General features: G+C 66.3%; 1 protein-coding gene across 4 annotated transcripts in view; it reads right to left on the reverse strand.

Annotated features, from left to right (window-relative positions):
• Window positions 1-25,135, reverse strand: part of CACNA1H (calcium voltage-gated channel subunit alpha1 H) — a 57,212-nt gene extending 32,077 nt beyond the window's left edge. For all 4 annotated transcript variants that reach the window (XM_085017837.1, XM_085017836.1, XM_021086865.2 and 1 more), the window contains exons 1-2: window positions 24,999-25,135; window positions 24,403-24,713 (exon numbers count right to left, since the gene is read on the reverse strand). In XM_085017837.1, the coding sequence (XP_084873963.1) occupies window positions 24,403-24,695 (293 nt within the window). In that variant the 5' untranslated portion in view covers window positions 24,696-24,713; window positions 24,999-25,135. The remainder of the gene's footprint in view (window positions 1-24,402; window positions 24,714-24,998) is intronic.
• Between the last annotated feature and the right edge of the window lie 836 nt (window positions 25,136-25,971).

The following is a 25,971-nucleotide window of genomic DNA, read 5'->3' on the forward strand; positions in this document are numbered from 1 at the left end:
TGGGGAAGCGGGTGGGTCCAGAGGACCCCACAGCGTTTGGGGAGAGGGAAGGGTGGGAGGGGACCCAAGCGGCCAGCGGGGAGCAGGGCGTGTGTGTAGCTGGGCGGTGGCTGTAGGGAGGTTCCTCCCTGCCCACAGTGGCTCTGTCCTGAAGGGTCCTGGTCTTCTGCGGGCAGCTCCACGCTGCCCGGCCCTCTGCACCGTCGGGGACAGAGGATTGCCCACTGGCCTGGCCACTGTGGGGCCCAGCAGCACCCACCCCTCTCCTGCTCCGTGGTCACTCGAGTCAGGGGCAGGATATGGGGACCGAGGCGGGCGAGGGCCCCAGCTTCGGGATCTCCCGGCCCCTCCAGGATGGTCCCTCTGCTCTGACCCCGACTCCCTCTGGGCTCCCACCCTGGCCCGACCCCTGCTGCAGGGAGCTAGTCTCCCCCGCCTGCGCACAGGGCCTGGGCCTCATGACTCACTGGCTCTGCTCGCCGGGTGGAGAGCGAGGCGAGCCGGCCAAACATGGAGCTGTTTGTTCTTGGCCACGGCTCGAGGTCACCCGAGGGCCGGGGGTGGGGGCGGGGGACTCCGGGGGCCAGGCTGGTCCTGGGAGAGCACCTCCCCCAGGAGCTGGGGGGCTGCGAGCCCACTCTCCACCCGAGCATGCCACCCGCCCCAGCGACAGGACCTCATCACCCTGCGAGCGGCCAGCCGTGGCCGCCAGAACGTCCTTCTTCTTCCAGGACCAAATCTCTGTTCTCCCCGCACAGCGGCCTGGGAGGCTTCCGCTGCTGTGCTCGGAGGCGCACCGGAAGCCAGCTCTGACCCGTCTGCACACCACGCCCCAGACCCCTGGGCACTTGGGCTGCTGGGGGTCCAGGGCCTGGGTCTCCGGCTGCAGTGGAGCCCAGTGCCTGGAACCGGGTCTCAATTACCACATCGTTCTGGACAGCTGGGGCACAGACGGCCACGCCCCACAGGCAAATGTCTGTGCTAAGCCTATGCCACAGGAGGGAGGGACGCGACGGCGGGCAGCCTCTCGACTCCAGCCAGGCAGGGCCAGGGGGCGGGGACGGCACGTGGCAGCCAGACCCCGGCAAGAGCGAGCCCGTGCCCCTGGCACGAGTGCGCTGGGCGTGTGTGCATCTGGGTGCTGCCTGTCCCTCGTGTGCACACACACACACATGCTCTTGTACACTCACGTGTGCATCTTCAAGGCCGTGGCCTTCAGACTTGGGGCTGGCGGTCGTATTTCTCAGGGAGGAAGAGCCCCGCTCCCTTGCTCGCAGAGCCGCAGAGCCGGAGCACATGCCCACAGCTCCCTCTCATTGTGCCCGCTGCTAAAAACCGTGCTATTAGGAAAAGTGCTAACGTCTCCGCTTAGCTCTTTAATAAAGAGCTTGAGTCGGGGTTTTCTCAGGGTGCAACTGGGGAAAAGGGCCCTGTCTTCAGCTCCATCACCGTGACTTCGAGCAACCGCCTCGGAAAGCCAGTGCCTCGTGGAGACCCCATCAGCCACTTGGTGGCAGCATGCACAAGTGCCCTGGGGGCCCGCAGCCTCCCCGAGGGGTGTCACTGTCTGAAAGTGAAGCCGACCCCCAGCCCCGTTTCGCTCCCTTCCTCTAGCTCTCTGGCCACAGCTCCTCCTCATGGCTCTGGGCTCTGGCGTGGTTCCTGCTGGGAGCCGCTGAGGCCTCGGGAACTGCCCTCTCAGGCTGGCTGTGTCTGGGACCGAAGCCTGGAGGGACCAGCCCTGCCAGGTACAGCCTCCTTCCAGCCACACCTCCGCCTGTCTTGGTCCCCAAACTCCGCAAGGGAAAGGTGTGGGCGGGGGCCCAGAGCCAGGAGGGGCCCCTGGGGAAGACGACCGCCCGGCCGTGGGGACAGGCTTCTGGGCAGGAATTCTCGGGGCCAGAAATAACTGCCTCAGCGCCACTGCACAGCTGCCTGTGGCCTGAATTAGCGGCCCCGGGGGACTGCTCGCTCCTTCCATGGGAACGCGGCCCGGAGTGCCCTGCCCCCCAGCAGGCAGGCTGCCCCTGGAGAGGGGGCCCGGGGTCTGCAAACGGCTGGCTGCAGGAAGACCTTCCCACAGGAGAGGCGGGTGAGCGGACCTGCGGCACCCCAGCACAGCCTCCCCTGCTCTGCCCTCCAAGCGGGACCCCCATGGCCCGTCCCTCCCGCCTCTGCGCCTTGCCTGGTGACGCCAAGGTCTCAGTCTCTGTGTTAAGACCCAGCTCACATCTGGGACCCCCAGTGACGGTGATGGGAACGCGCTCCACGTGCGGACATACGTTTCTGCACGGTGGGGACCTGACACCCTGACAGCAGGTGCACGGGCCAGCAGCCCCGCGGGGGGCACAGTTCCTGGGCCCCACCCCACGCAGGCGGCTCCCTGCAAATCCGGCTTCCCCACGAGCGTTGCCTGGCAACTGGGCATTTATTAAGAAGGAGGAGGGCCTGGCCTTGTCACAGTGCGCCCGCCGGGCCTGCCTGCTGTTCCATGGGGCACGGTGCTTCCCCACCCCTGGCTCCCCTCAACTGAGGGCTGGGCCAGCGAAGGCCTCCATCTGGGGTATGGGGACAGGAGAATGGTCCCTCGAGGCTGAGGCCAGGGAGCCCTGAGTCCAGCGCCGCCCCCTGCCCCCCCCCACCCCAGCAACAGATGGGACCAGACCCTCTCCCCAGCGGCCTCGGGGTACCTTCCCAAACTTTCCAATGGGTGAACACTGGATAAAAATAGAACCCCACCCCCCAACTACCCAGCATAAGGACAGCGGCAGGGAGCCCAGACACATTTTTACACTCCGGCATTCATTTGCCACCAGGCGCCAGGACACAGTAGCGACCCTACTAGGAGTGGTGGGCCCTCCTGCAGGCTAGGAGCTGCTTATCAGGGGAAACAGGTCCCATGCGGTGGGCAGCATCCAGAACCTTCCAGATGAGGTTGTGGGGGGTGGGTACCAGTAGTTACGGTGGCCTTCCCTCCCTCCAGAGCAGAGCAGCCCAGACCCCGGTGGGCCACGGAAGAACAAACACCAGACAGAAGCTGGACGCTGAGGCTGCAGTCGCCAAGAGCCCCACAGAGCAGTGACTTCCCATGGTGATGAGAGGGCTTGCGCAGAGCAGGGGCTCAGGCTGGCCCCAGGAGCGCGGACAGCATGGGCACCACTGACCTGGCACCTGCAGGCCTGGGACCGCAGCAAGGTGGGGAGAAGGCCTTGGAGGCTGGCTGAGAAGCAGGAGGTGTGCCTTCCGCACAGCCCAAGGGGAAAGCTCGCTCCCAGAATCTCCCCTGCGGGCCTATGGGGAGCCCTCCTGGGGCCCCACCCTGAGCCTGGACAGGGCAGGACCCTCTTCACAGGGGAAGGGGGAGTCCAGACTCGCCCCGTAGCACCTTCCTCGGGCCCTAGATCCAAGGGCAACCCCCAGCCCCACCCCTATCTCCAGGTATCTGTTCTGGTCCAGGCTCCCGGGGGACCTTCCAGGCCACATGGGGAAAGGCCGCGCCTCTCTGGGCCTCAGTGCCTAAGGCAGGGCCCCCAGCAGCCCCCGGGGGCACTGCCCTCCCGCCCCCAGCCCTGGTGCAGATTCCATCTCTGGAACCACTGGCTTGGCCTGCCTGAGCTCTGCTCTTCCTGCCCTCGGGCGCACGGTCAGCCCGGGACCCACGCACGCAGGGGGCAGCGCGGAGCCTCTGAAAAGACCCAGTCCTTGAGGGAGGTTCCAATCTCCCTTCACAGACCACACAGAGGCCCAGGAGAAGCTGGCTCCTCGTCATGCAGAGACACCAAGGCCCACTGGGTCCCTGTCTCCCGGGGGCATCTCTGTACCCACGCCGCGGAGCTGGGCACAGGACCCCGGCCTCTGGAAAGCCCTGTGCAGCCTGCCCAACCCACACGGAGCGGGTCCCCAGGACCCCGGGCACCCCCGAGGCCCGCGGGCCAAGGAGGCTGGAACACCAGGCATCCCGCCCCAGCCCTGTCTGTGTCACTTAACAGCAGTGACACTTAACAAGGACCTAGGCCCTCAGAACGCCGATTTCAAAGTGAGAGTGGCTGGACCTGGGCTCCGCGTCCCAGGTCTGCTGTCCCCCCACCAGCATGTGACCCTGACATTTATAAGCTGCCGCTGGCATCCTCGGAAATCCTGCCTGAAGTTCAGGGCCAGGGGTTCGTGGTCCCCTGTTGCTGGGGGGCGGGGGGGTGTCACAGTCCTGACGGTGACTTGAGGTCACTCACGTTCACCTCACACGTGAGGGCCACCTTCCCTGCCCGGCCGCCCCTCGAGCCGTTCCAACTCAGTCTAGATCCTTCCGGGCCCTGGGCCTCAGCCCTTCCTGGTGCGGGCTGTGCTATGTCCCCTGGGAATTCTTACGCAGAAGCCCCACCCCCAAGAGCGCAGGATGCGACCGTCCCCGGAGACTAAAGAGGTAATGACGGCGACGGGAGAAGATCGGGTGCTTCAGACTCCAGCAGAGTGTCTCCCTACAGAAAGAGCTGATGGGGGGGCACGGGAGCACTGAGGGAAGGTCCCTGGAGGACAAGGACGGGGGACAGGCCTGGAGACGCCTCGGGAGGCCCCGCCCCGAGCGGGGAGGAAACGCACGCCTGCTGTTTGAGTGGCCCTGGGTGTGGTGCTTTGTCACAGCCACCCAGTGCAGACGAGTACACCCCCAAGTGCCACCACATACTTGGGGGACGCTCCCTGTGCCCTGGTCGGTCCTGCCTCAACCCCCAGCTGGGCGATCCCTGGAGCTGGCACAACCCTGATGCCCTGTCCTGTGAGTTCTGTTGGTTGGGGGATTGGCTGGGGGAAGGGGTGTCTGGATGGACAGTGGGGACTCCCCTGTCAGGCTGGGCCCCTCCCATGTGCCCGCCCAGCATGGCAGTTTTCCTGCTGGATCAGCCAAGGCTCAGGGCCCTTCCCCTGCCAGGTCACAGAGAACCCAGGCCCGTCTGGCCCCAGGCCCCAGTGGACGCTCAACCCTGTGTCCCTTGTCCCAGGTTCTCTAGGAACCATCCCCAGACACGCGGCTTGGCTGCTGCTGGCCCTGATGGTCTGGCTTCCTGCCAGCCATGGGTGGGGGCCCCCCACCCGTGGCCCCCCAGCAGCAGCCTGGGGCCTCCCTCCCCAGGTGCCCATGCTGTCACCTCCACATAAGTCCCTGCAGCTTGGGTCACACACACAAAGGCAGGTTCCCAGTGCTGCTGGAGGCAGGAGTGGCCGGCCACCAACTCTGCAGGTATAGGCAGCCAGACACCAACTCTGCAGGTATAGGCCCCCAGACCCAACAGAGACCCAACCTGGGCAGAGGGCACACAGCTGGGCCCTCGGAGCGTCCAGAAAAGCCCCCAGCACTGGCAGGCAGGGGCTAGGGCCAGGCGTTTCAAAACATCAGCAAAAGTGCTCAGCCCCGAACCCCTAGACAAGAAGGGAGAGGACAGTGAGGGATGCAGGCGCCATCGGAAGCTAATTACAACATCGGGGGGCACCCCCTGCCTCCACACAAACATTTCTAGCAACCTGGCACTGGCATTTAATGGGCTGCAATTCTTTAAGCTGAGAGCCCAGCTGAGCCATTACGGCAGCCAATTTGCAGGGAAGTGGAAAGCACCGCACGGGAGCCGGGAATGGGGTCACCTCGTGACCAGAGGAGCAGCGGCCCAGGCACAGGGGCATGGGCCCCTGGACAGCCACCAGGATGCCCCTGAAACAGCAAGCCCGAGGCCAGGGCAGTTGGAGGACCACACTAGAGATGCAACCTCCTGAGTCCAGGCCCGGTACGCCTTCACCTGCAACGCCCATCCACCTTCCTGACTTGGGAAAACTCCTATCCACCCCTCAAAACCCAGGCTGAAGGCTCCCCCGCCACACAGTTGTTTACCGAACGCCTGCTGTGGGCAGGGACTGCTCTAGGTCCTTGGACCGAGTGAACAGACAGGGCAGCCTGCAGGGAGCCAGCAGAGGACAGCGAACAGGGCACGTGTGGAGCAGTCACATGCACCAGCGAGGATGTCAAAGCAGCAAGGGGCCTGACCAAGGGCAGGCCTGACCAAGGGCAGGGGGGGTGCCTCTTGGCCACCGGGGCACCCCAGCATGAGCCCGGGGCTGTGACACCAAGTCAGTGAGGCAACCCCTGGAGACCCGCTGCTCACCCACCCCCACAGCTGGAGTGTCCTGGGTGGGTGCACACCTGCTGGGGGTGGGGCCCTCCTGGGATCACACCCTCCTCACCCCCCCCACAGAAGGGCGGTCCCTGGGGAGACCCTTGCACACAGCAGGGCTTCACTCTCAGTGGACTCACACGCTCAGCGGGACCTCAGATTATGTGGGGCTTGGACTTAGGTCTGGACACACAGTAGGGCTGCACTCAGGGGGGGCTGTGGGCTGAGACCGTGCGCACGGTGGGATCATGACCTCTGTCACGAAGGAAGGACGGCCTCGCCAGGACCTGCAGGTGTGCACAGGCAAACGCACAGGCCAAGCGCACAGTAGGTCCTGGTCCCCTGTGGCCCTGCCCCCCCCCAAGCCGGCGGAGCCCCCGGAGCAGGGCCCTGGCCGTGCGGCGCGTGGATTCGTGGATTCGCCCATCCTGGCTCCCCTCCAGCCACCTGCATCTGCATCGATCTCCGAATAACTCGATCCATTATGCTGGAAGAGAATTCTTGGAAACTGGCAGGAAAAGGAAGACTTCTGTGAATCGTCTGAGTCATTTTTTTTAAACTAACAATGGGGTGCCTCTCCCTCCCCAGCGTGGTGGGCTGTCTACGCTTGCTGCAGCCGCTGCCACCAGAGGTCCAGAAAGGTGCTGGTGCCCCCACCATGGGAGGGGGCCATGGGTGCCGTGGGGCAGGGCCCACAGGCCGGGCTGGACCCCCACGGCCTGGCCGGGGCACGGTCTTCCCTGCCAGGGCTCACCGGCCTGTCCGCTTGGCCACATCACAGCTTCCCATTCGAGGCCTGCCTGGCCAGGTACTCGGGTCCTCAAGGGGGGAGCGGGCTGCTGACACCCCCTCCAGGAGGGAGACAGTGGGGCTCCCACAGGCCAGGGCGACATGCAGTCTGACTGCCACGACAGGGGGAGCAAACGGATTGGAGCAGGCGGCCAGGGCTCGGGAGCGCTGGACGTCCCCTCGCTTGGACAGTGGGGACCCCAAGGGCACCCCCCAAGAGGAGACCTTCCAGAAGGAGCCTGAAGAACTCTCCCTGGGGTGGGCGTTGCTGCCTCAGGCTGGCAGTCCTTGGTGGGGTGGAACCCACCCGGACCCACCCTTCCTCACTGGCACCCACAGGCACGCAGAGCAGAAGGGGTCCTGCTGTTTCTGGTTCTTGCATCAGGCCGGGCAGTCGCCAGACTTGCAAAACCCTGAAACGCCCCTTGTCTGGCTAAATTTTTATGTCTTGCAAGACAGAGGCATTTTTCATAAAAGAAATGCTATGTTCACACATAATGAGTTTATTATTGTTTTAAATGACCAAACAGCAATTTCTAAATTTCTCAGTTTTAAATTCCAGGAAGATAAACAGCAAGATAGAGTCCTGTGGCAGAAGCTCCCTGGGGCCTCAACGAACGGCGAGGCCCTGCAGCTCAGAGACCTTGGCTTCAGGGGCTAGAGGACAGGGCAGCTGGTTCGTGCCAGGGCCACCCAACTCTGAAGGATGTCCTCTCCCCACCTGGGGCTCAGACCCGCCCCGTCACCTGCTGGGAGCCCCCCAACCACGGCCCCAGGCCCTGGACCTGCCCCCTCCCAAGAACCCCTGACGGGGCCCAGCCCCTCCACAGGCTGCCCCGGGCTCTGATCGCCTGGGAACAACCACGCCTCACTCACCCCAACAGTCACAGGGACGGAAGCGCTTCCGGCCACACCCCAAGCTGCCCCAGGTCCCCCCCTGCCAGCGTCTGCGTCTGCCCGCGGCCAGTCACCCACCATGAGGCTGGCTGGGCCCTGTGGGTCCCAGATGTACTCCCGCCCTTCAAGGCCCTGAAGGGGCCCCTCAGGGCTCGGCGGGCTCCTTGTGGGGGGACAAAGCCCATCCTCCCCATGGGGGGATTCTCCAGGGGCAGGGACCCCCTGCAGCCCACCCACCCTCGCCCTCACAAGGCTGCTGGGCTGGAGGCCGACGTGTGCCTCTGCGGCTGCAGGAAGCCTGCGCCGAGAACGCCGGCGTTTTCCTAATAAATCCTCTAATTAGGGAATCCCTGCGCTGCCCGCCGAGGGCTACCTGCTGTTCCCACGCTCGGGCTCCCCACGCGCTGGCGCTGGTGCACGTGCTGCCTGGGGTGGGCAGGCCCTGCTGGGGGAGGGGGCTTGGACAGTGGCCGGGGGGGGGGTGTGTGCCAGCAGAGCCTTTGCCCCTGGACACTAAAAACACGTTTCAGAGCCCCTCTCCCATTCCTGGAAGCTTCTAGGAGGCCAAGGTGCAGGGGCATGGGGGCTTGGAATCTGGCGGCGGGTTCCAGATGGGATGGACCTCAGGCCTGTGCCCAACAGGTGAGCTGAGAGGGGCTCGCCGTCCGTGGTCTGTGGGGTCTGCAGAGCCTCCCTTGGGCCAGGACGGGCTCCCACCCTCCAGGTAGCTTTTCCAAGTCACCAGCACCCTGGGTCTGGGCCTCACCCACACACCCCGACCCTGGGTGCCCTCCTGGATGGCTAACACCCTACACGGGCCCACGCAGCCCCCTCCAGGCCTCTAGACCCCAGGGTGACAACACATTGCCTTCTGCGGCCTGAGGGGTACGCTCGGCCCAGTACCTGTCCCCCTCCCCTGCCCCCACCCCCCGTCCCCTGCTGTGAGTTCCTACCATAGCCAGCAGGTCACGGCGCCCACAAGCAGAGAAGATGAAAACACAGGCTCCCAGCCATGGAGGGTCCAGCCCAGAGCCCCTCTGCAGAGGACTGCGGGAGGGGACAAAAGAAGGGGTGCACACCGGTTTCCATGGCAACTGGGAAGCCAGCCCGGCCTCAACCAGATCATCATGGCTGGAAAAAGAAATCTACGTCCTAATTAAAGCTGGAGAGGCCACCGTGGGGCGGTCACGAGAGAGGTGGAGGGAGCCGGGGGCAGGGAGCGACACAGGCTGGCTTCCCCCCCACCCCAGGTCCCCCCTTCCCTCGCCCCGTGTACCCCGGGCCCTCTGCCCTTTTTTACTCTCTTGTACAGTAAAACTCGGGCGAGGCCGCAACTCCGTCTGGGCCAGATGCCTCACAACTCCCAGTCCTGGCCGGGAGGTGTGGGGAGGGGGCTGCCCCTGCTGGAGAGTGGACGGTGCCCCCGAGCGGTGCGGTGGCAGCAGCATCAGCAGCAGCCGCGAGGCCCCGTCCAGGAAGCGGGGAGGGACGAGCCCCCCACCCATGCCCACTGGGCAGCTGGAGCGCGCAGGAGGCGGAGGCGCCTGGGGGGGCGGGGGCGGGGGCACTGCCTCTCCCCGCCCGCCCGCCTGCCCGCCCAGCCTCCAGAGCTCTGCAGATAAACAGTCTAAATTAGGAATTAAAACACTGCCTGCTCCCCCCAGCCACAGGCCGGCCGTATTTCAAACGTGCAGGAAACACCCCGGCCCCTGCCTGGAGCCCCCGCCTTCCCCACGGGGTTCTGGAAGGTCACGCCACGTCGAGGGAGCAGACCACCACAGGTCCCAACGAGGCACAACCACTCACCCTGGGGCCAGCGCCAGGCCTGGGAGAGACGGACAGAAGGGCAGGCCTCCCTGGGCCAGAGTCATGCCACCCTGTCCAGGGCTCCCGTGAGCCCAAGGAGGAGGCTGGCACACGGTGGGCGAAGGGAGCCGTCAGTGGGGGCGCGCGGTGCTGGGCCCGGTGAGCACCCTGCCCCTGCCCCGGGAGAGGCCTTGAGGGCGCTGGACTTGGCCCGGGCCCTGTGGAGGGCAGGGCAGCACCCCCGCCCCGAGCTCCAGGGCGCATCTGCTCACCCGCTCCCAGGGGGGCTGCGGGGGGGCTGGCCTGGAACAGGGTGTAGCCCTGGACAGCGTGCGCTCCGTGGTGGAATTCCAGGCATCAGACAGTCAACAACTTAGGACCAGGCCCAGGGACTGCCCTCTCTGCCAAGGCTCAGCCCGGGGCCAAGAGGCCAGTCCAGAGGGTGCCACCTTCCCGGGGGGGTCTGGGGAGGTGACTGGGGCTCAAGACCAGTGGAAGCAGGTGCGTGTTGGGAGCTGAGAGCTGGAAAGGCCAAATTAGCAATGACGGGGAAGTGCCCCCCAGCCCCTCCCTCTGTACCGTGCACCCCGCTCGGCTGCCGTCTTGCTCTGCCCTCGGCAAGGAAGAGCAGATGCTTCCTGGGGTGTCTGCTGCCACCCCCACCACCCAGACCCCATGAGGCCACATCTCTGTGCTTGGGAAGGGACCCCAGCCTCCTCTCTTGTCAGAACAACAGCCGCCCCCCCAGCCCCGCCCCAGCCCAGCCTGAGAAATGTCCGGTCCAGGCTGGAGGTCCCCGGACAGAGGGACACAGCCATGGGCCGGGCCAAACTCCTGCCCTCTGTGCCCCCGCCAGGCGACGGCTCTGCTACCTGGAATTACCTACTGCCTTCCCTCCATCTCCCCAGCTACCCAACCCTGTGGACATGCAGAGCCTCAGGCCCAGGGCACGTAAGCCCCTCAGCCTCCCTGGGACAGGCAGGGGCATAGGGGCTCCAGGCTGGCCTCCCCTTCACTGGGACCCCAGGGGTGGGGGATTTAGGCGCAGGGGCGGCACCAGGACAAGCAGGGCTCTGAGGGCCTTGTTTCAGGTCTGTGCTTCAGACCCTCACAGGCCAGCAGTTTCAGAGTGGGCGCTGCCAGGGGTCCACCCAGGCATGTGGCTGGCGGCACCCAGGGGCCTGGGACCGCTTGTCAGGTGGAGAGGGGGGAAGCTCCCCCAGGGGCCTTGCCTTGTGCTGGGGGGTGTGGGATGCGCACTGGGCCCCGAGGGACCAGAGAACCGAGAGACAAAGGCAGGGCTCAGCCAGCGGCTGGGGCTCTGGGAGATACCGCAGGGCCTTCCCTGCAAACTCCTGTGTTGCAGCCCAGCCCCCCGCACGGAACTCCGATGTGGTCGTATTCGCGGGTGGGGTCTTTCGAGAGGCGATGGAGGAAAAGTGAGGCCACAGGGCGGGACCCTGATCCAGAGCACATCCCAGTGAGACAAGAGCAGGACGGGCAGGCACAGAGGGCAGAGCCACAGGCGGAGAACAGGGGCCCGGGAGAAACCAGCACTGCCCACCCCCGATCTGGATGTCCAGCCCCCAGGACTGCAAGAAACACATTCGTGAGGTTTAAGCTATCCATCTGCGATGCGCTGCCACGGCCGCCTGAGCGGGGTGCTTCAGAAGGCATGGTCCGGGGTGTCCCAGGGGCCCCAGGACAAAGAGCCCCTGAGCAAGGGGTGGGGGAGGGTGTGCTCAGCAGTCTGAGGGGTGGGTACCCCCAGCAAACCCCTGAGCTGGGCACAGAGGGGCTCTCGGGTCCACGGATATACTGGGCATCACCCTGACAGGAACCCCCATTCCCACCCCTCTGCCCTCAGGGCCCTGTGGAGACCGCCTCCTCCAGGAAGCCCTCCCGGCCTGCAGCTATGCGCGATGACTAGGGAAGGGCCGCCTGCCTCCTACCCAGCACCCATTTCAGCAGCTCCAGGGTGTCCCGCAGCAGCTGGAGAGAGAGCTAAAACCCCAAGTCCAGTGGCTTCTCCGCCCAGACTGGAGAAGCCCACAGCGCACTGAGCCATGGCTGACCCAGTCCTAAAGCTGGACCCCGGGGGCAGACAGGATCTGTCCGCTTTCCGTCCCCACGCCGGCACCTGCCCTGCAGGAGCGTCTCAGATACTTGGGCCGGAGCAACAGAGCGGGAGACTCACTGATGTCCGCCTCACATGCCCACTACATGCGAGCCCAGGCGCCCGGCTAGCGTCAGAGCAGACCGGACACGTGGGCTCCTCGGGGTGGGCCGAGGGTGTGGAAGGTCCCTGCAGGATCCTCCCAACACAGGACACGGTGGACACCAGCCTCACCTCCCACCTTCATGCCCCAGGATTCTGGTCCACCTCTTGGGTCCCCCCCCCACCACGGAGCCCAAGGCAGACGGGCGTGAGCACTGGCCTGGAAATGAGCAGCCAGCTCTAGGGCCCTGGGGCCCTAGGCCTCCCGGGAACAAGCCAGATCCCTGGCTGTGACCACTCCAGCTGCTGCTCCCTCCGGCGTTCCGGGAGCACCTGCTGGTGCCAGGCCTCCAAGCACCACACACACGGGGGGCCAAGAGAAGATCCCACCCTCTGCGCTTTTTTCCTAACAAAACGCCACAGACTCTGGCACCTCTGCTTTCTGAGTCTGGGGAACCCCAGGTGTGACTGGTGGAGGGGGTGGAGAGGCAAGTGGCCGGGATGCCCTGGAGACAGGACTCCCAGGCTCTCCGGATGGGGGGCCGGGGGGTCTCCAATCCGGGAGCAGCCCTGGATGCACGAAAGCGCTTTATGTAACCCAGGCCAGGCGGGTAAAGCAGGAGCCGGGCTGGGGATTAGTGACAGGCGTTGCCACGGCAACCTGATTAGTCGGAAACATGTCGTCTTCGGGAGCACAGCTCGGGCTGCGCCGCTCCACAGAGGTAAAAGGAGACCCCAGAGATTCATTAGCAACAGGTTCCCATGGCAACCGCGCCAAGCTCATTAATAATTTTTTTTTATTCCTCGTGTGGGTGTTGAAATTCTCCAGAGGGCTGATGGAGAGATGGATGCCAGGCAAACACACGCCAGCTACTCCCACCCCCAGGCCAGCACCACCCGGCCCTGGGCTTGGCCCCACCCCACCTGTGCGCTGTCTGCGCACCCACCTGGGTGCCAGGATGCGGTGCCTCGCAGGCCACATGGCTCTGACGGCCCTGCCTGGACAGTCCATCCCAGGGGGATTCAGTTCAGAAAGGCCACTCCACCCAGGAGGCCGCCAGGCAGGGCCCCTTTTCTAAGCCAACTGGACAGCTCTGCCCACCTCCCAGTGGTCACCCTGGAAGCATCTATGGGTGGGCAGGTCCTGCTGGCTCAGGGGGCTCAGGCTCAGGCGGGGTGGGGTCCCTCCCTAGGGACTGGCGCCAAGGCCTCTGCAGACCACCGGCTCAGAGACCCGAGTTCGGGGCACACGAGGCAGGAAGGAGGTGCTGTCTGGGAAAAGGCTCTGGCATCTCGAACGACAGGATGCATTTCCCCAGAGCCCAGCAATTCCGCTCCTGGACACAGGCCCAGCAGAACTCGGACCACTCACGGCAGCACACATCACAGCGGCTGAAAGGTGTGACCCGCCATGGCCGCCACCACCAAGTGAACAAGGAACACGAGGTCCAGCACATCAGCCTAAAAGCAGTGACGCGCCATCGTCCTCCGGCCTGGACGGGCCCTGAGGACACTGGGCTCAGAGGGACACCCGACACACAGGGTCACTTGCGTGGGACTCCCCTTCTACGAAAAGTCCAGAGCGGGCACACCCTGAGACAGGATGCCGACCGGGGGGCGCCGGGGCCGGGGTGGGGCTGGGGAGGGCTAGCGGCTGACAGGGACGGGACTCCCTTCAGGCTGATGGATAGGTCCCAACGCTGACTGTAGTGACAGGCGCACAACTACAGCAAAGAGCACGGACCCAGGCGCTCTGCGTGGGCTGTGCTGATACGCGTCACACCTCGCCAAACTCAAAGGGGACAGTGGGCTCCTGGGGGGGACGGCCTGCACGCCGGGCCCCGGGGCCTTGCAGGGACCTGCTCTGACCCTCAGTTTTCTCAACAGTAGGCAGAAGTCGGTGCTGACGCCTGCCTCAGGGCCGAGACAGAGTAAGGGGCTCCCCATGGCAAACGGGTGAGCCTCTTGACCACTGTTCCCCTGGCCTGACGTCAGAGGTGCCCGGGTGCCCTCCCACCTGCCACATGTAGGAGAGTGATCCGGGGCCCAGCATGGTCTCCCAAGGGGCACCCCGGGAAGGACCTGGTGATGTCCGAGGGAGAAACCACACAGGGACTCCCTGCCTCTGGGTCCTGGTCGCACGGACGGGACACGCGGCCTTGGGCGCCTGTGAGACGCTGAGGAGTGGTTGCAGCAGAGGACTGTGGCCGTGGGTGACGCGAGCGGCCCAAGGCATGCTCTGAGCCCCTCGCGCCCCAGGAGGTGAGGCCGCTCTCACACCCAGGGGGCAGGTACAGCCTTGACCTCAGGAAGGAAGGGAGACCTCGGCAGGCGAAGTGGGAGCCAGGTGGGGACAAGAGCGCAGCCAGGAGGAGCTGGCTCCCCGAACCCTGGGCCCAGGCACCCCCTCCCCGACCCCAACGTCCAGGAGTCCATGGTCCAGGGATGTGCTTCATGATCCTTTGTACCCCAGGTCCCCAGGCCACCAGTCCCACCCTGCTTCTAGAATGTTCCTCAGGCCCCACCTCTTGTTCCTGCATCTAAGCAGCGCCGCACTCAGCGAATGGGGGTGCTGGGTGGGGTCCTTCCCAGGGACCCCAAGTGTCCACGCTCGGCCAGCCTCCTTCCGCCTTGACCCCACTCCAGATGGTCCACCTGCCGCCACCCCTCATGTGTCCCACCCTGTGCCCCCTCCCCACGCAGGTCATTGTCACCTTCTGCCCCTCCTCCGCCATGTGCCCAGTGTGGCATCCTCCACAGCCCAGAACGACCCTCAGAGCAGCGCTGGAAGGACACCGCCGCGGGTCCGGAACAGCAGGCCTGCCATGCCCAGGGCACAGCGCACGCGGACAAACGCGGTCGGCTCGACATCGCAGCAACGTGGCAGGCCTGCTCTGTGGCCGGAGCCGGCGGCTGCCCTGCCAGCAGCCCAGGGGACACGTCCTCGTCCATCTCGATGAGGCGCTAATGCAGGCTGACTCATCAGAGTGCAGCCGCCAGGTGACCACTTGAAAGACAAAGGGACAGGACACGGGATCCTCGCACCTTCCTGCAGGCTCCCAGGCTGCTCAGGGGACCCTCCCAGCGCCCCTCCTCGGAACAGCACCCGTGGCCCTCCCACCTACTGTCAGATGTCCCCACACCTGTCCCCCGCCCCCCAGGGCCCACCCACCTGGCCTCAGCCGCCCCCAGCATCCCGGGAGCAGCCACACTGCTCACACCCACCCCCTCGGCCTCACACCCCAGCCCTGCCCCAGACACTGTCCACAGGGACCAGTGCCTCTGCTGCCGCAGGGCTGGGGTGTCCCTGTCTGCCCGTCCTGCCCCAAGAGCTGGGCCTGAGGCAGGATGCCCACCACACCTGCGAGCGCCTGGGGCTGGGCTTCAGGCCTCTGGGGGAGCCACCTCGCCCCCAGCCACCTCGGGCAGTGCCTTCTAGAAGAGGACACAGGAGCAGCCTGAATCCAGACACCTCCAGAGCCCCTGCTGCCACAGCGGGTCCGCAGCTGGGAACGCGGCCCCTCACCCGCCAGCCATCCAGACTACATCCTGCAGGACACCCTCGGTCCCACCAGGCACGGCCAACACTGGGCTTCCTCTAAGGCTGATGCAGTCAAACGACCCCCTAGGAGCCGCGGCAAAGCCTCCAAGGGCCAACGGCACGGGGAACACTCGCTGAGCAAGTGGCTCAGCACTGCACAGGGGATTCTGCCGTCTCCATCCACCCAGAAGGCACCCGAAGGCCCAATGTCCTCACGGCACCTCCTCCAGAACGGCCCCCAGGATCCCCAGCGACACGACCGCTTGGGGTCTGGCCAGGCCTCCAAATGACCGATTTTACGGTTGGTTTTCTGTCTCCCAGGGGCCCTGCTCCTCGTTGGAAGGCCTGACATGGTTTCCCCCAGTAGGGCCTGGCTCTCCCAGGGGACGGAGAGGGGCCAAGAGTGAGAGACCAGGCACCACAGGACGGGGGTTTAGGCTATAGGAAGGCTTCCTCTCCGAGTCCGGAGGCCAGGAGCCCGTCGGCAGTCTGGTCTGTCTGGGGCCGTGAGGGCGCTGGTCCCAGGCAGGCCTCCGTGGCGGCTGCAGGAAACCCAGGGTGTCCTGGGGTGTGGCCGCCTCGCCCACGTCTGCCCCCACCCTCCCGCGGTCTCCCCGTATCTGCACCTGCTCCTCTTGGACTGAGGGCCCGGCCCAGGCTGACCTCATCCCAACCTGTGTCCCCAAAGACCGCACTTCCACGTGAGGTCACCTTCCGAGGTCCGGGTGGATGTGAACTTGGGGACACCCTCAAGCCAGTGCACTGGCCTACGCATGCCGGCCTGTGTGGACGACGAGCAGAGCCACACCTTGGACGCTGCACGCCCAGCCAGGTGCGGTCCCCCTGACACTGCCTGCCTGCCCGGAGTGCCCACCCTGCCAGGACCCCCTCTGCGTAGTGATGCCCTCTATAGGGCAGGGCCAAGACCCCAACACTGCCACTGTCACGTCCATTTCTTTGTCCCCTTCGTGGGCTCCCTGGAGCCAGCACCAAGAGCAGATCCTGGGAGGTGCGTGGCTTCAGGGGCCTGGCCCGCTCTGTGCCAAGCACACGGAGCTCCGGGGGATGTGGGTGCCCAGACCCGCCGACAGGCAGGCCCCTCCTTACAGACGCAGGCAGCACGGAGATCAAGGCCAAAACGGGCCCATCTGGTCCCAGGCCTCCCGGGGTGCCTGGGAGGGGCTCAAAGGTCACCCTAGTGGCACCAAGTGGGCGGCCTGGGCCTGGCACTTGAGAACCTGGGGGGCAGCTCCCTCCACGGGCACTGCCCAAGAGCCATCGCTGCAAGGGAGGCCCAGAGGAGTTGACAAAGCCCTTCCCCAACGAGCCCAGGCTGCCAGCCCAGGGCCCAGCAGATGGTCCCAGCTGCCCCATCTCCCTGGGCAGGATGGGGATGGCTGCCCGTGAGGGGTTGAGGGGCACAGGCCTGCCCCTCGGATCAGAACACTGGGGTCCAGAAGGCGACCTGTCTACCAAGGCCCCTCAGCTTTGGGGTGGTGGACCTTGTGGCCTCTGCCTTTGGTGCAACAGGGACTCAGCCTCTGACACCCTGACGGGGCCTGGAGCAGGCCCGGGCCCCGGGCTCAGAGCCAGCCCCCACCTCACTGCCCTGGACTCCAGGGACACACACTCTGTCCATCCCGGAGGCCCCACCACCTTCTGGAAGATCCCCTGGGCCTCCCCCCACCCCGTGAACACACCCAATGCTGCACACACCCCCTGCAGGCTGGGGCCAGAGCCGGAGCCCGGGCACCCTCAGAGCTGCTCCTGGGGCCAGGGCTGTGTCCCAGACAGGCCTCCAGAGCCCTCACTGCACAGACCTCTCACCAGCCAGCTGGACTGGGCTCTTCACCTTGGGAACCTGGTCTCAGCGGTAGGAAAGGAAAAGGTGATTTTTTTTTTTTTTTTGCCTTTTTGCCTTTTTTGCCTTTTCTAGGGCCACTCCTGCGGTATATGGACATTCTCAGGTCAGGGGTCTAATCGGAGCCGTAGCCACCGGCCTACGCCAGAGCCACAGCAACGCGGGATCCGAACCGCATCTGCAACCTACACCACAGCTCACAGCAACACTGGATCCTCAACCCACTGAGCGAGGCCAGGGACCGAACCTGCAACCTCACGGTTCCCAGTCAGATTCGTTAACCACTGCTCTGGAAGAGGTGATGCAAATGAAAAACAAAGGCACAGGCGGGGCCACCACCCAGGCTGGGGGACAGCAGCCACACTCCCCTCCTGTGACCAGGAAGTCCTGCCCAGCCCCCCTGGTGGGAGGGGCTCAATGACTCCAGGGGCCGCACCCCCCAAAGGGGCATCAGGGTGCCCCCAGCCCAGCCCCCAGCCAGCGAGGGGCTGAGATACAAGGGCCTCCTGCCGGGGACTCCACCAGGTGCATGTGGGCAGGTGGGGAGAGAGAGACAATGGCCACCCAGAAAAGGGGTGCTGACCTCCCGACCCAGCACCCCGACCTCACCTGGAGGCCAGCCGGGAAGGAGCACTGGCAGAACCCAGAACAAGGAGAGAACAGTGTGACAAATAGGCCAGCCGCCTGCCAGGCGCCTTGGCACTGATGCTGGGTCGGGCTTTGCCCAGTTCCAGGCAGTGGGACGGGGGCCATGCCCACCCAGGAGAACTGGCCTCCTCCCTGCGCTGCCAGCCTGCACGCCGGCCCCGAGCACCCAGCCCACTCTGTCCAGGCCCAACCACAAGGGCTTTCGTTAACATCTGCTCCCTACGTGCCTGCGCCCCAAGGAGAAGGAAGAGCTGACACCACGGGGCTGGTACCCCTGCACCCGTCAAGACCCGGTGGGGCAGGGGTCCCCTCTCCCCCAGGGCAGCCCTACAGAGGGTGTTCGGTCTTCTCACTGTTGGACCTGCCTGACTGGCAGAGAGAGAAGCGATGGGTGAGGCTGAGCGAGGGCCGCCCTGGGACCCGCCTTGGTTCTTGTCAGCATCATGCTGGCGGGGGGGTGCTTCTAGAGCCCCTCAAATCCCTCGCATCCAAGAGCCACTCGGGTCCTGGAGAGGCAGGCTCACAGCACGAGGCCCCTGCCCTGCACGGGCAGCTGGGAAGGACCTCCTGGTCATGGGAGGGGAGTCTAGCCACTGTCCCCCAGCCTGGGTGGTGGCCCCCCCTGTGCCTTTGGGGTGGGGGGGGGAGGCAGGGCCCTCGCTCACACTCCAATTTAACACACTCACCAACCATCGCCACTACTCAGGCTCCCTCCACAAGGAGCCCTCCCTGCTCGCCCCAGCAGAGGGGCCAGCGTGCTGGTGGCCAGGGGCCCCAGTGTCCTCGCGGCCTGCCGTCTGGCCACGCAGGGCGGGGCAGCCTCGCCTCGAGAGGTGTGAGAGTGTGTGGGGGGGTGTGTGCACGGCGGGGCCCCTCCCCAGCAGAACGACACCGAGCCGCTCCTCACTCTGCGAAGACAGCGCAGCCGAGCAGCCCCCATCTGTCATCTGCGGTGGGCGCAGTGCTCTGGGGACAGTGCCCGAACCTGCTGCCAACGCGTTAGGCTGGGCCGCTTCCCTCTGAGACCCATCCCGTCCGGGTGGGGGAACAGGGCCCTAAATCACTCTGCGTCTGCCACCGCAGGCGGGCGCCACCGCTTTAACTGCCCGCTGCTTGGGCACACGTGGCTCAGAGATGTTTCCAGCTCCGTCAAAGGCAACGGCTCACCAGCGCGGGGAGCGCACAACTAGTCTTTTGTGCCAGGGTTAAATACCCACTTACAAGAAGAGAGAGAAAAAAATATATATTCCCAACTTGGCGGCGAGGGCTGCCACCCCCTTCTGGGCGGTCTCTGGTCTCAGCGCGACACCCGCATAAATGAAGGTAACACGTCTTTCCCGCCTGACCTTGACTGCCAAGGCCAAGGTTTAGACTCTGGAGCCGGGATGGGCTGCTTGGATTCATCCCGGGATGTTTGACAGGCTGGCCCATCCCCCGCATTCCTTCGCATCCTGATCCTGACCCTGGAACGGGGAGTCCTGCCAGCAGCTCTGGGGAGCCGCCGCCTTGCCTGCTGCCCCAGGAAGGGGCGAGGAGCACCCAGACCACCTCTGAGCGCCCGTCATGCCAAGGAGGCGCCCTCTGAGCGCCCGTCATGCCAAGGAGGGCGCCCACAGCGTCCCGCAGTCAGGATGGAGACTGGGCGGTCAGAACGTGATGCCCGCTGCATCCGAGAGTTTCCTTTGAAGGCTGGCACCCGTGGCCACGTCTTCACCTTGGCCCCTGCCCCTGCGGTGCCCTCCACCCTCTCCTTGACTTCTCCCCAAGCCTGGTCCCAACACAGCTCTTCCCTCGGAGAACAAGCCCCAACCCAGCTGAGGCAGACCCCCCCCACCCCACCCCCCGCCCCCGACGGCTCCTCCCTTGCCCTCACAGCACGCCCCCACCTGCTTCAGCTGCACTGACACATTCCACCAGCCTCGGGGCCTGTGCGCAGGCCGTTCCTTTGCCTGGGACACGGCTGCTCCACATCCACCCCCTCCAGGTCTCCTCCCCCGACGGGTCCCTGTGTCCATCAAGCAGAGAGTCTCCCTGGCTCCCCACCACCACCCCAAAGCCTCCATGTGGCCCATCCCACCCACCCGAGCACCCCCACCTCGGTCAGGCCAGCCTCACCAGACACACACTGGAAGCTCTGCTGGGAGAGTCTTGTGGGCCCAGCACAGCGCTCAGGCCAGGAAAGGTTTGTGTAGGGAGACCGCCCTGAAATGAGTGCTCGCAGGAGCCCCTGTCTCACTCTACGTGGCTCTCCCCGCCCCCACAACGTCCCCATGGTCCAGCTGGGCAGCAGATGTGGTGGCCAGGGCCACACTTGGCCTTGCCATGCCACACACAGGGCATTAATCAGCGCTTTCTGGCCTCTGCCAACTAATCAGGCCACCGAGCTGGAGGGACACCAACTGTCTGCTCAGATACCAGATCGTACCCATAGGTTCCTGGGTGGGAAACGAGGCAGGGCTAGAAGCCTAGGCCACTGTGGAGAGGGAACCTCGGCCAGGCCCCTCCCTGGGCAGCATCACAGCACTGACCGTGACACAGACACAGCCAGGGCTCTCCCAGACGAACGCAGCTCAGCTCGCACGAATTCTCCCTTCTACAACCCCCCCGCCCCCCCGCCGTCCCAAGGTCTTCCTGTTCCTTCTCACATCCACCCGAATGGCCCAGCCCAGCCACACCTCCTCCAGGAAGCCCTCCTGAGCCCAGAAGCCAGAATGAGGACACATCACAGCCCTGCTCTCAACCTGGGGACCAATGGGAGCTCAAGCCCAAGTCCAGGGACCCCGAGGGGCAGCCACCCAGGGACAAGGCTCCCCCAAGCCTGCCTCCTGCAGGCCTCCTGCCCGGAAACCCACTGCTGATCCCCAGGAAGCTCCCCTGCCATGGACTCTGATCTCCACTGCCACACGGTGGGGGAGGGTCTTTCCTTGGCTCCCCTCCCCTCCCCTCCCGCGGGCATACAGTCGGTGCTCAGCATGAAATCGTACCCCGGAGCAGGAGGTGATGGGGAGGCCTGGGGCTGCAGGCCACTCGGAGCCCTGTCCCCCATCCTTTGTCTTTCAAAGGAAGCCGGGCAGCGCCAGGTACTCCAGTGAGACACACGGATGCACCGGCCAGGGGCAGCCTGAGGATTCTAGGTCCTGAGAAATAAACACACCGGTGTCAGGATCGGGGGTGGGGGGTGGGGGGTGGAGGGGAGGTGGAGGAGGCAGCAAGAACAGGTATGGGGGGGTCGGGGGAGGGGTCTGTGCTCCACAAAGCGCTCAGGGGTCATGGCCACAGGATCAGGAAGGTGAGGACACGAGACCAGCCGCTCATGTCCAGCCTAGTGGGGCCAGATGGGTGCTGGGGGGCCGGCGAGGGCAGATGGGGGCCCGACCTTTGCCACGTCAACGCCCCGCATGTCCCCGACAGAACGCCCTTGCCCGCTGAGGGCCCAGACGCTGGCAGCAACCGCCGAGCCTGGGGCATGAGTCTGGGGCCCTGATGTCCACGGTGCGTTTTCAAGGACCTGGGCTCGCCTCCCTCGGCTCCCTGCCGGCACAGCCCTGAGGGTCCAAAGACTCAGACTCAAGAGCCAGGCTGGGCTCACCCTGCTCTACCCTTGTGACCTTGCCACGCCCTGCGTCCTCCCTGGGCCCTGCGCCTGGGGCTCTTGGGGCCCAGCCTCTGGGACACACCTCCTGGAGGTGCCCACCACCCCCAAGTGCCCCCGTGGCTGCTTCCCAGTCCCTACACACCCCAATGGGGCCACAGCCGGTCCCCAGGCTCACATGGAGACTGAGACAGGGCCCCCTTCCCAGCCTCCAGCATCCCTGGGAGGCCCCGCCCGGCCTGGGTGCCGGGAGGAGGCAGCTGCATCACAGCCGCACCGAGGAGTCAGGAACCCCGGGGGAGCCCAGGCAGAACACAACCCAGAGCAGCTACAACACACAGATCCCACCCACCCTCCTCTATAAATAAGCCTGTGTAGGAGAAACAGCGCTCGCCCCAAAAGTTCCAGCACAATTATATTTTCCAGAAGCAAAGTAAATCAATAAGGAAAACGCCGTCCTTGGAAGCTCCTTCACTATGAATCGCGTGTCCCTCAAGGCAGGGACGGAACGCACGTGCTCCCTCGTGTGGGGGGCCATCCACGCAGGGGTTCTGGAAAGTCCGGGCCTTAAGGAAGGCCTTGTCCTCTGTTCCAACCGCCGATCTTGTCCCGGCTCAGGGCTGGGCTGGGCGGACCGCCTGTGACTCTGCCAGCCGCCGGGGAGCGAGGAGCTGCTTTACGGAGTGTGGGTTCCAGAGCAAACCCCATTGTCTCACGTCCCTCTGGGCAAGTTTACCCTGGGCAGCAGGCAAGGCTCCGGGGAAGGACGGCAGGGCTGCTGATGGGACAGCCACCTGCAGGAAGGGACGCCGAGGCCCAGGAGCACCCTCCGGCCCAGGACAGACGCCACCGGGTCCCTGGAGAACCACAGCCCCCGCTTCTCACAAGCTGCTGCTCCTCCCAGGAACGAGAGGCTCCGAAAGCCTTGCTGAGGCCACGGGGTTCCCTGAGGGGCTGGTCCCCACCTGTCCGGGCTCACTGGCCTATTTTAGGCACCTCCACACCAGGGCCTGGCATCTGCTGGAGGCCAGCAGCCGTCCCCACACACTGGGGGCCTGACAGGCCCACCCCACTCGACAGATGCAGCATTTCCACAAGCGGGCAGGGGTAAAATGATCCTTGGACCTGAGCTCCTCCACACCCCTGCCAGCCTCAGCCCCCGCCCCAGCCCCTCACCTCACCCCACCTGCGCGTGGCAGCGCCCCACCTCCCCTGCGCGAGTAACACAAACAACCTTGCGAGCCGTCCCAAAGGACGCAGCCTGCCTGGAACAGCCAGAACACAGGGTCAGCCTCGGAAGACTCCCTGGGCCGCATGGGGACAGAGCAGCCAGACGCGGGGGCTGTCAGGAGAGAAACTGCAGGCCTGCTCCCCTCCCTAGCTGGTCCCACGAGTGCTTGGAAGTGACCTACACGTGGGGGGGGGGGGAGCCTCCTGTCCCAGGGCCTTAGGGCACCCACCCCATCACCCACCACCTCCCCCAGTCCGGCCGCCTTCCCGCCAAAACGAGGTGGCCTGGCCATCTCCAGGCGGGGATCTGGACAGAGGACAAGCCTACAGCCACCCTGCAAGCTCAGCCTGGCAGCGGTCAAGCCCAACCAGGGGCTGGGCCACGCCGGGGGGTGGGGGTGGGGGGCCCTTGGGCCCTGGCCCCTCCCTCAAGCCACCATGGCTCTCTTCACAACCACAGAGGTCCCCTGACTCTGCCCAGGTCTGGACTTCAGGGAAGGAACATTCGGCGCTTGTTACTTTCCTGGTACAAATCCCTCTTTGGGGTGTGATGTCTGCACAGTTAAACCCACAAGGTAGGAAACACACACGCAGGCCTTCCTCCCTCCTGCCTCTTCCACGCCAGCAGAAGTTCACACGCGAGGTCCCGCCTGGCAGCCTCCTCTCCTCAGCACCGCACCTCGCTGTCGCACCGGATTCCCTCAGGCCATGGGGTGGGAATGCCCAGCGCCCAGAGCTCAGCCACTTGGCCACCAGCTCCACGGACCAGTGGGAGGACCAGCTGGAACCCAGCCAGCCAGGGCCCGCTGACCATCCCCAAAGGCTACCTGCTGGGGGTCACCAGACCTGCTACCAGCATCTCAGAAATGCCCCCTGCCCCACCAGCTCTGCTCTGGAACCTTCTCCAAAAGTCTGCATCGCTCTCACCAGGAGCAGAGAGGGTGGCCCCCTTCCTCTCTGGCTAGGGAAGCACTGGGAGAAGGGAAGGGGCACCAGCGTGCCACTGTGCGGTGCCAGCTGCCTCCCTGCCCCCCCCACCCCCCACTGCGCATGACTTAAATCAGCCCCAACAGCGAGTTCAGCCGGGAAAGGCGAGTTCACAACCAACGTCCCCGCCTCCCTCCGCGGAGAAGGACCAGCGAGACCGCACAGCCTCCCAGCCCCCAGGGTCTCCCGGGCTCTCCCAAGCGCAAGGCGCCGGAGGAAAACTTTGCTACCTTAGTGAGGTCCCGCCGGCCCCCCTTCCCCGGCGAGGGTCCTGCCTCAGACCACACATGCCATAAACCCAGAGAGAATTACCGTCCCGACCGGCACCCATGGGGGCGGAGGGAGTTCCGATCTCCTCTCCCTGCCGACCCCTCTCCACCGCAAGCCTGCGGTGGCCTAGCCGCTTCTCTCCCCGCCCCTCCGGTCCTGAGCTGGTTCCGGAGCGGGGACACCCCATTCGGATGGAGAGAGCCGCCCCCGCTGCCCGGCAAAGCTCGGCCCGGGGCCGCTTCTTTCGGAGGAGGGCTGCCCTCCTCGCGCCCCTGCCCTGCGCCCTCCGCGCACCAAGCCCATGCTGGGTCCAAGCAGCCCGAGCGTAGGAGGCACACGCGGAGAGGGTCCCGTGCCCCGGACCTCCATGCCCCCCATCCCTGCGCCCCGGCGGCCCGGGAAGGATATGGGTTACAGACCAGCCGGAGACACCAGCTGCGCGGCCGCGTGGTCTGCCCGAGGCAGAAAAAGACCGTGGCCGCCAGTGCCGGGTACGGGACGGGCTGCTCCTCGTCGGTGCCCAGCTCCGCACCACGTTCGGTCGCTGGGCTCTCGGGGGACGACGCACTGGGCCCCGACCCCCGCTCCGTCTCTGATCCCGGCGCCCCAGGGCTCGCGGGGGATGCCGCCGCCGCAGGGCCTGGGGCTGGCGCGCCCAGGGGCACTCGGACCTCTTCGGCCGCTAGCGCGCCCTCGGTCATGGTGGCGGCGGGCAGCACCTGCGGGGGACAGGCAGTGACCGGGTCCCGGGAACGACACTCTCGCCTGCCTCGAGTGGAGCGGATCCGCGGGAAGAGCCACGGCCGCCGGGATGTCTTTGTCTTTTCTCATTAGAGACACAGGCACCCCCCGCCCCCGCCCGCCCCCTCCCTCCGGCGAGGGCTGGGCGGCCCCTCCCCCACTGCCGGGGCGGGGGCAGGCGCACGAGGGGCTCCCCCGCCGGCTGCCTCAAGTTGAAGAGGGTCCCGGCGCGCTGTGGGGCGCGCGTCCTCGCCGCGTCTCACCTCACTCCGGCGGCCGGCGGCGTCCCCGCGGGCATCGCCCGGGTGGCGCGGTCACCGCGTACCCGGCAGGCGCTCGGCCCCGGCTGGAGCGCCGCCGCCCCCAGCCCGCGCCCCCGGCCCGCGCCCCCGGCCCGCTGGCTCCCGCTCCGGCTCCCGCTCCGGCTCCCGCTCCGGCTGGCCCGGCGGCGACGGCAGCGGTCCGGCGCAGAGGGGTCCGCGGGGCGGACGGGCGCGGGGCGCGGAGCGCGGAGCACGGGGAGCGCGGGCCGGGCGGCGGGGCTGCGAGCGAGCTCAGAGCCGGTCCACTCGCGGCGCAGGAAACTTCGGAGTGAGCCCCGGGCGGGGCGGGGGCGGGGCGGGGCCGGCGCGGGGGGCGGGGCCGGGCGGGGGGCTCCGGAGGGGCCGCTCCCGCCCCGAGGCGCGCGCGCGCCGCCCCTCCCCCACCGCGGAGGTCGCCCCGACCCCCGCCCGGGAAGGCGGAGCCGGGTCGGCCCGCGCCCCCCGTCGCGCCCCCACCCTCCTTCCCGGGCGGGCGCTCGGGGCGCCAGGGGGCGCTCGCGGAGAGCCTTGGCGGGGGAGGGGGAGCGGCGCCGGCGTCCTCCCCGCCCCCAGCTGCGGGGGCGGCCGGAGCCGCGGAGGCGGGCCCTCCTCCTCCTCCCCCCTCCCCTCCGCGGCGCGCGCCCCCGCCCCTCCGCGGCGCGGGCGGGGGTCGGCGAGGGGGCGGGGCCAGCAGGCGTGGGCGGTGCGTGGCGGCCTTGGCCGCGGGCCCCTCCCCCTCCGATGTGTGGCCTGGGTGTGACCGTGCGTGTGTGATGGGCTGCCGTATCCGTGGGTGGGATTCTGGATGCTCGTGCAACCGCATCCCCCAACACGCGCGCGCGCACTCCCAAGCGCACCTCAGGCAGCTTCTTCGAACTTGTCCCTCGCGCAACCCGGTTTTGGGTGGAGACCTGTGGGATCCCGGGGATGGGTC

The sequence above is a fragment of the Sus scrofa genome, chromosome 3 (assembly GCF_054392235.1).
Source record: "Sus scrofa isolate SSC_HxYL_T2T_F1_AM1 chromosome 3, Sscrofa_HxYL_maternal_Yorkshire_Landrace_v2.0, whole genome shotgun sequence".
NCBI classification, from domain to species: domain Eukaryota; kingdom Metazoa; phylum Chordata; class Mammalia; order Artiodactyla; family Suidae; genus Sus; species Sus scrofa.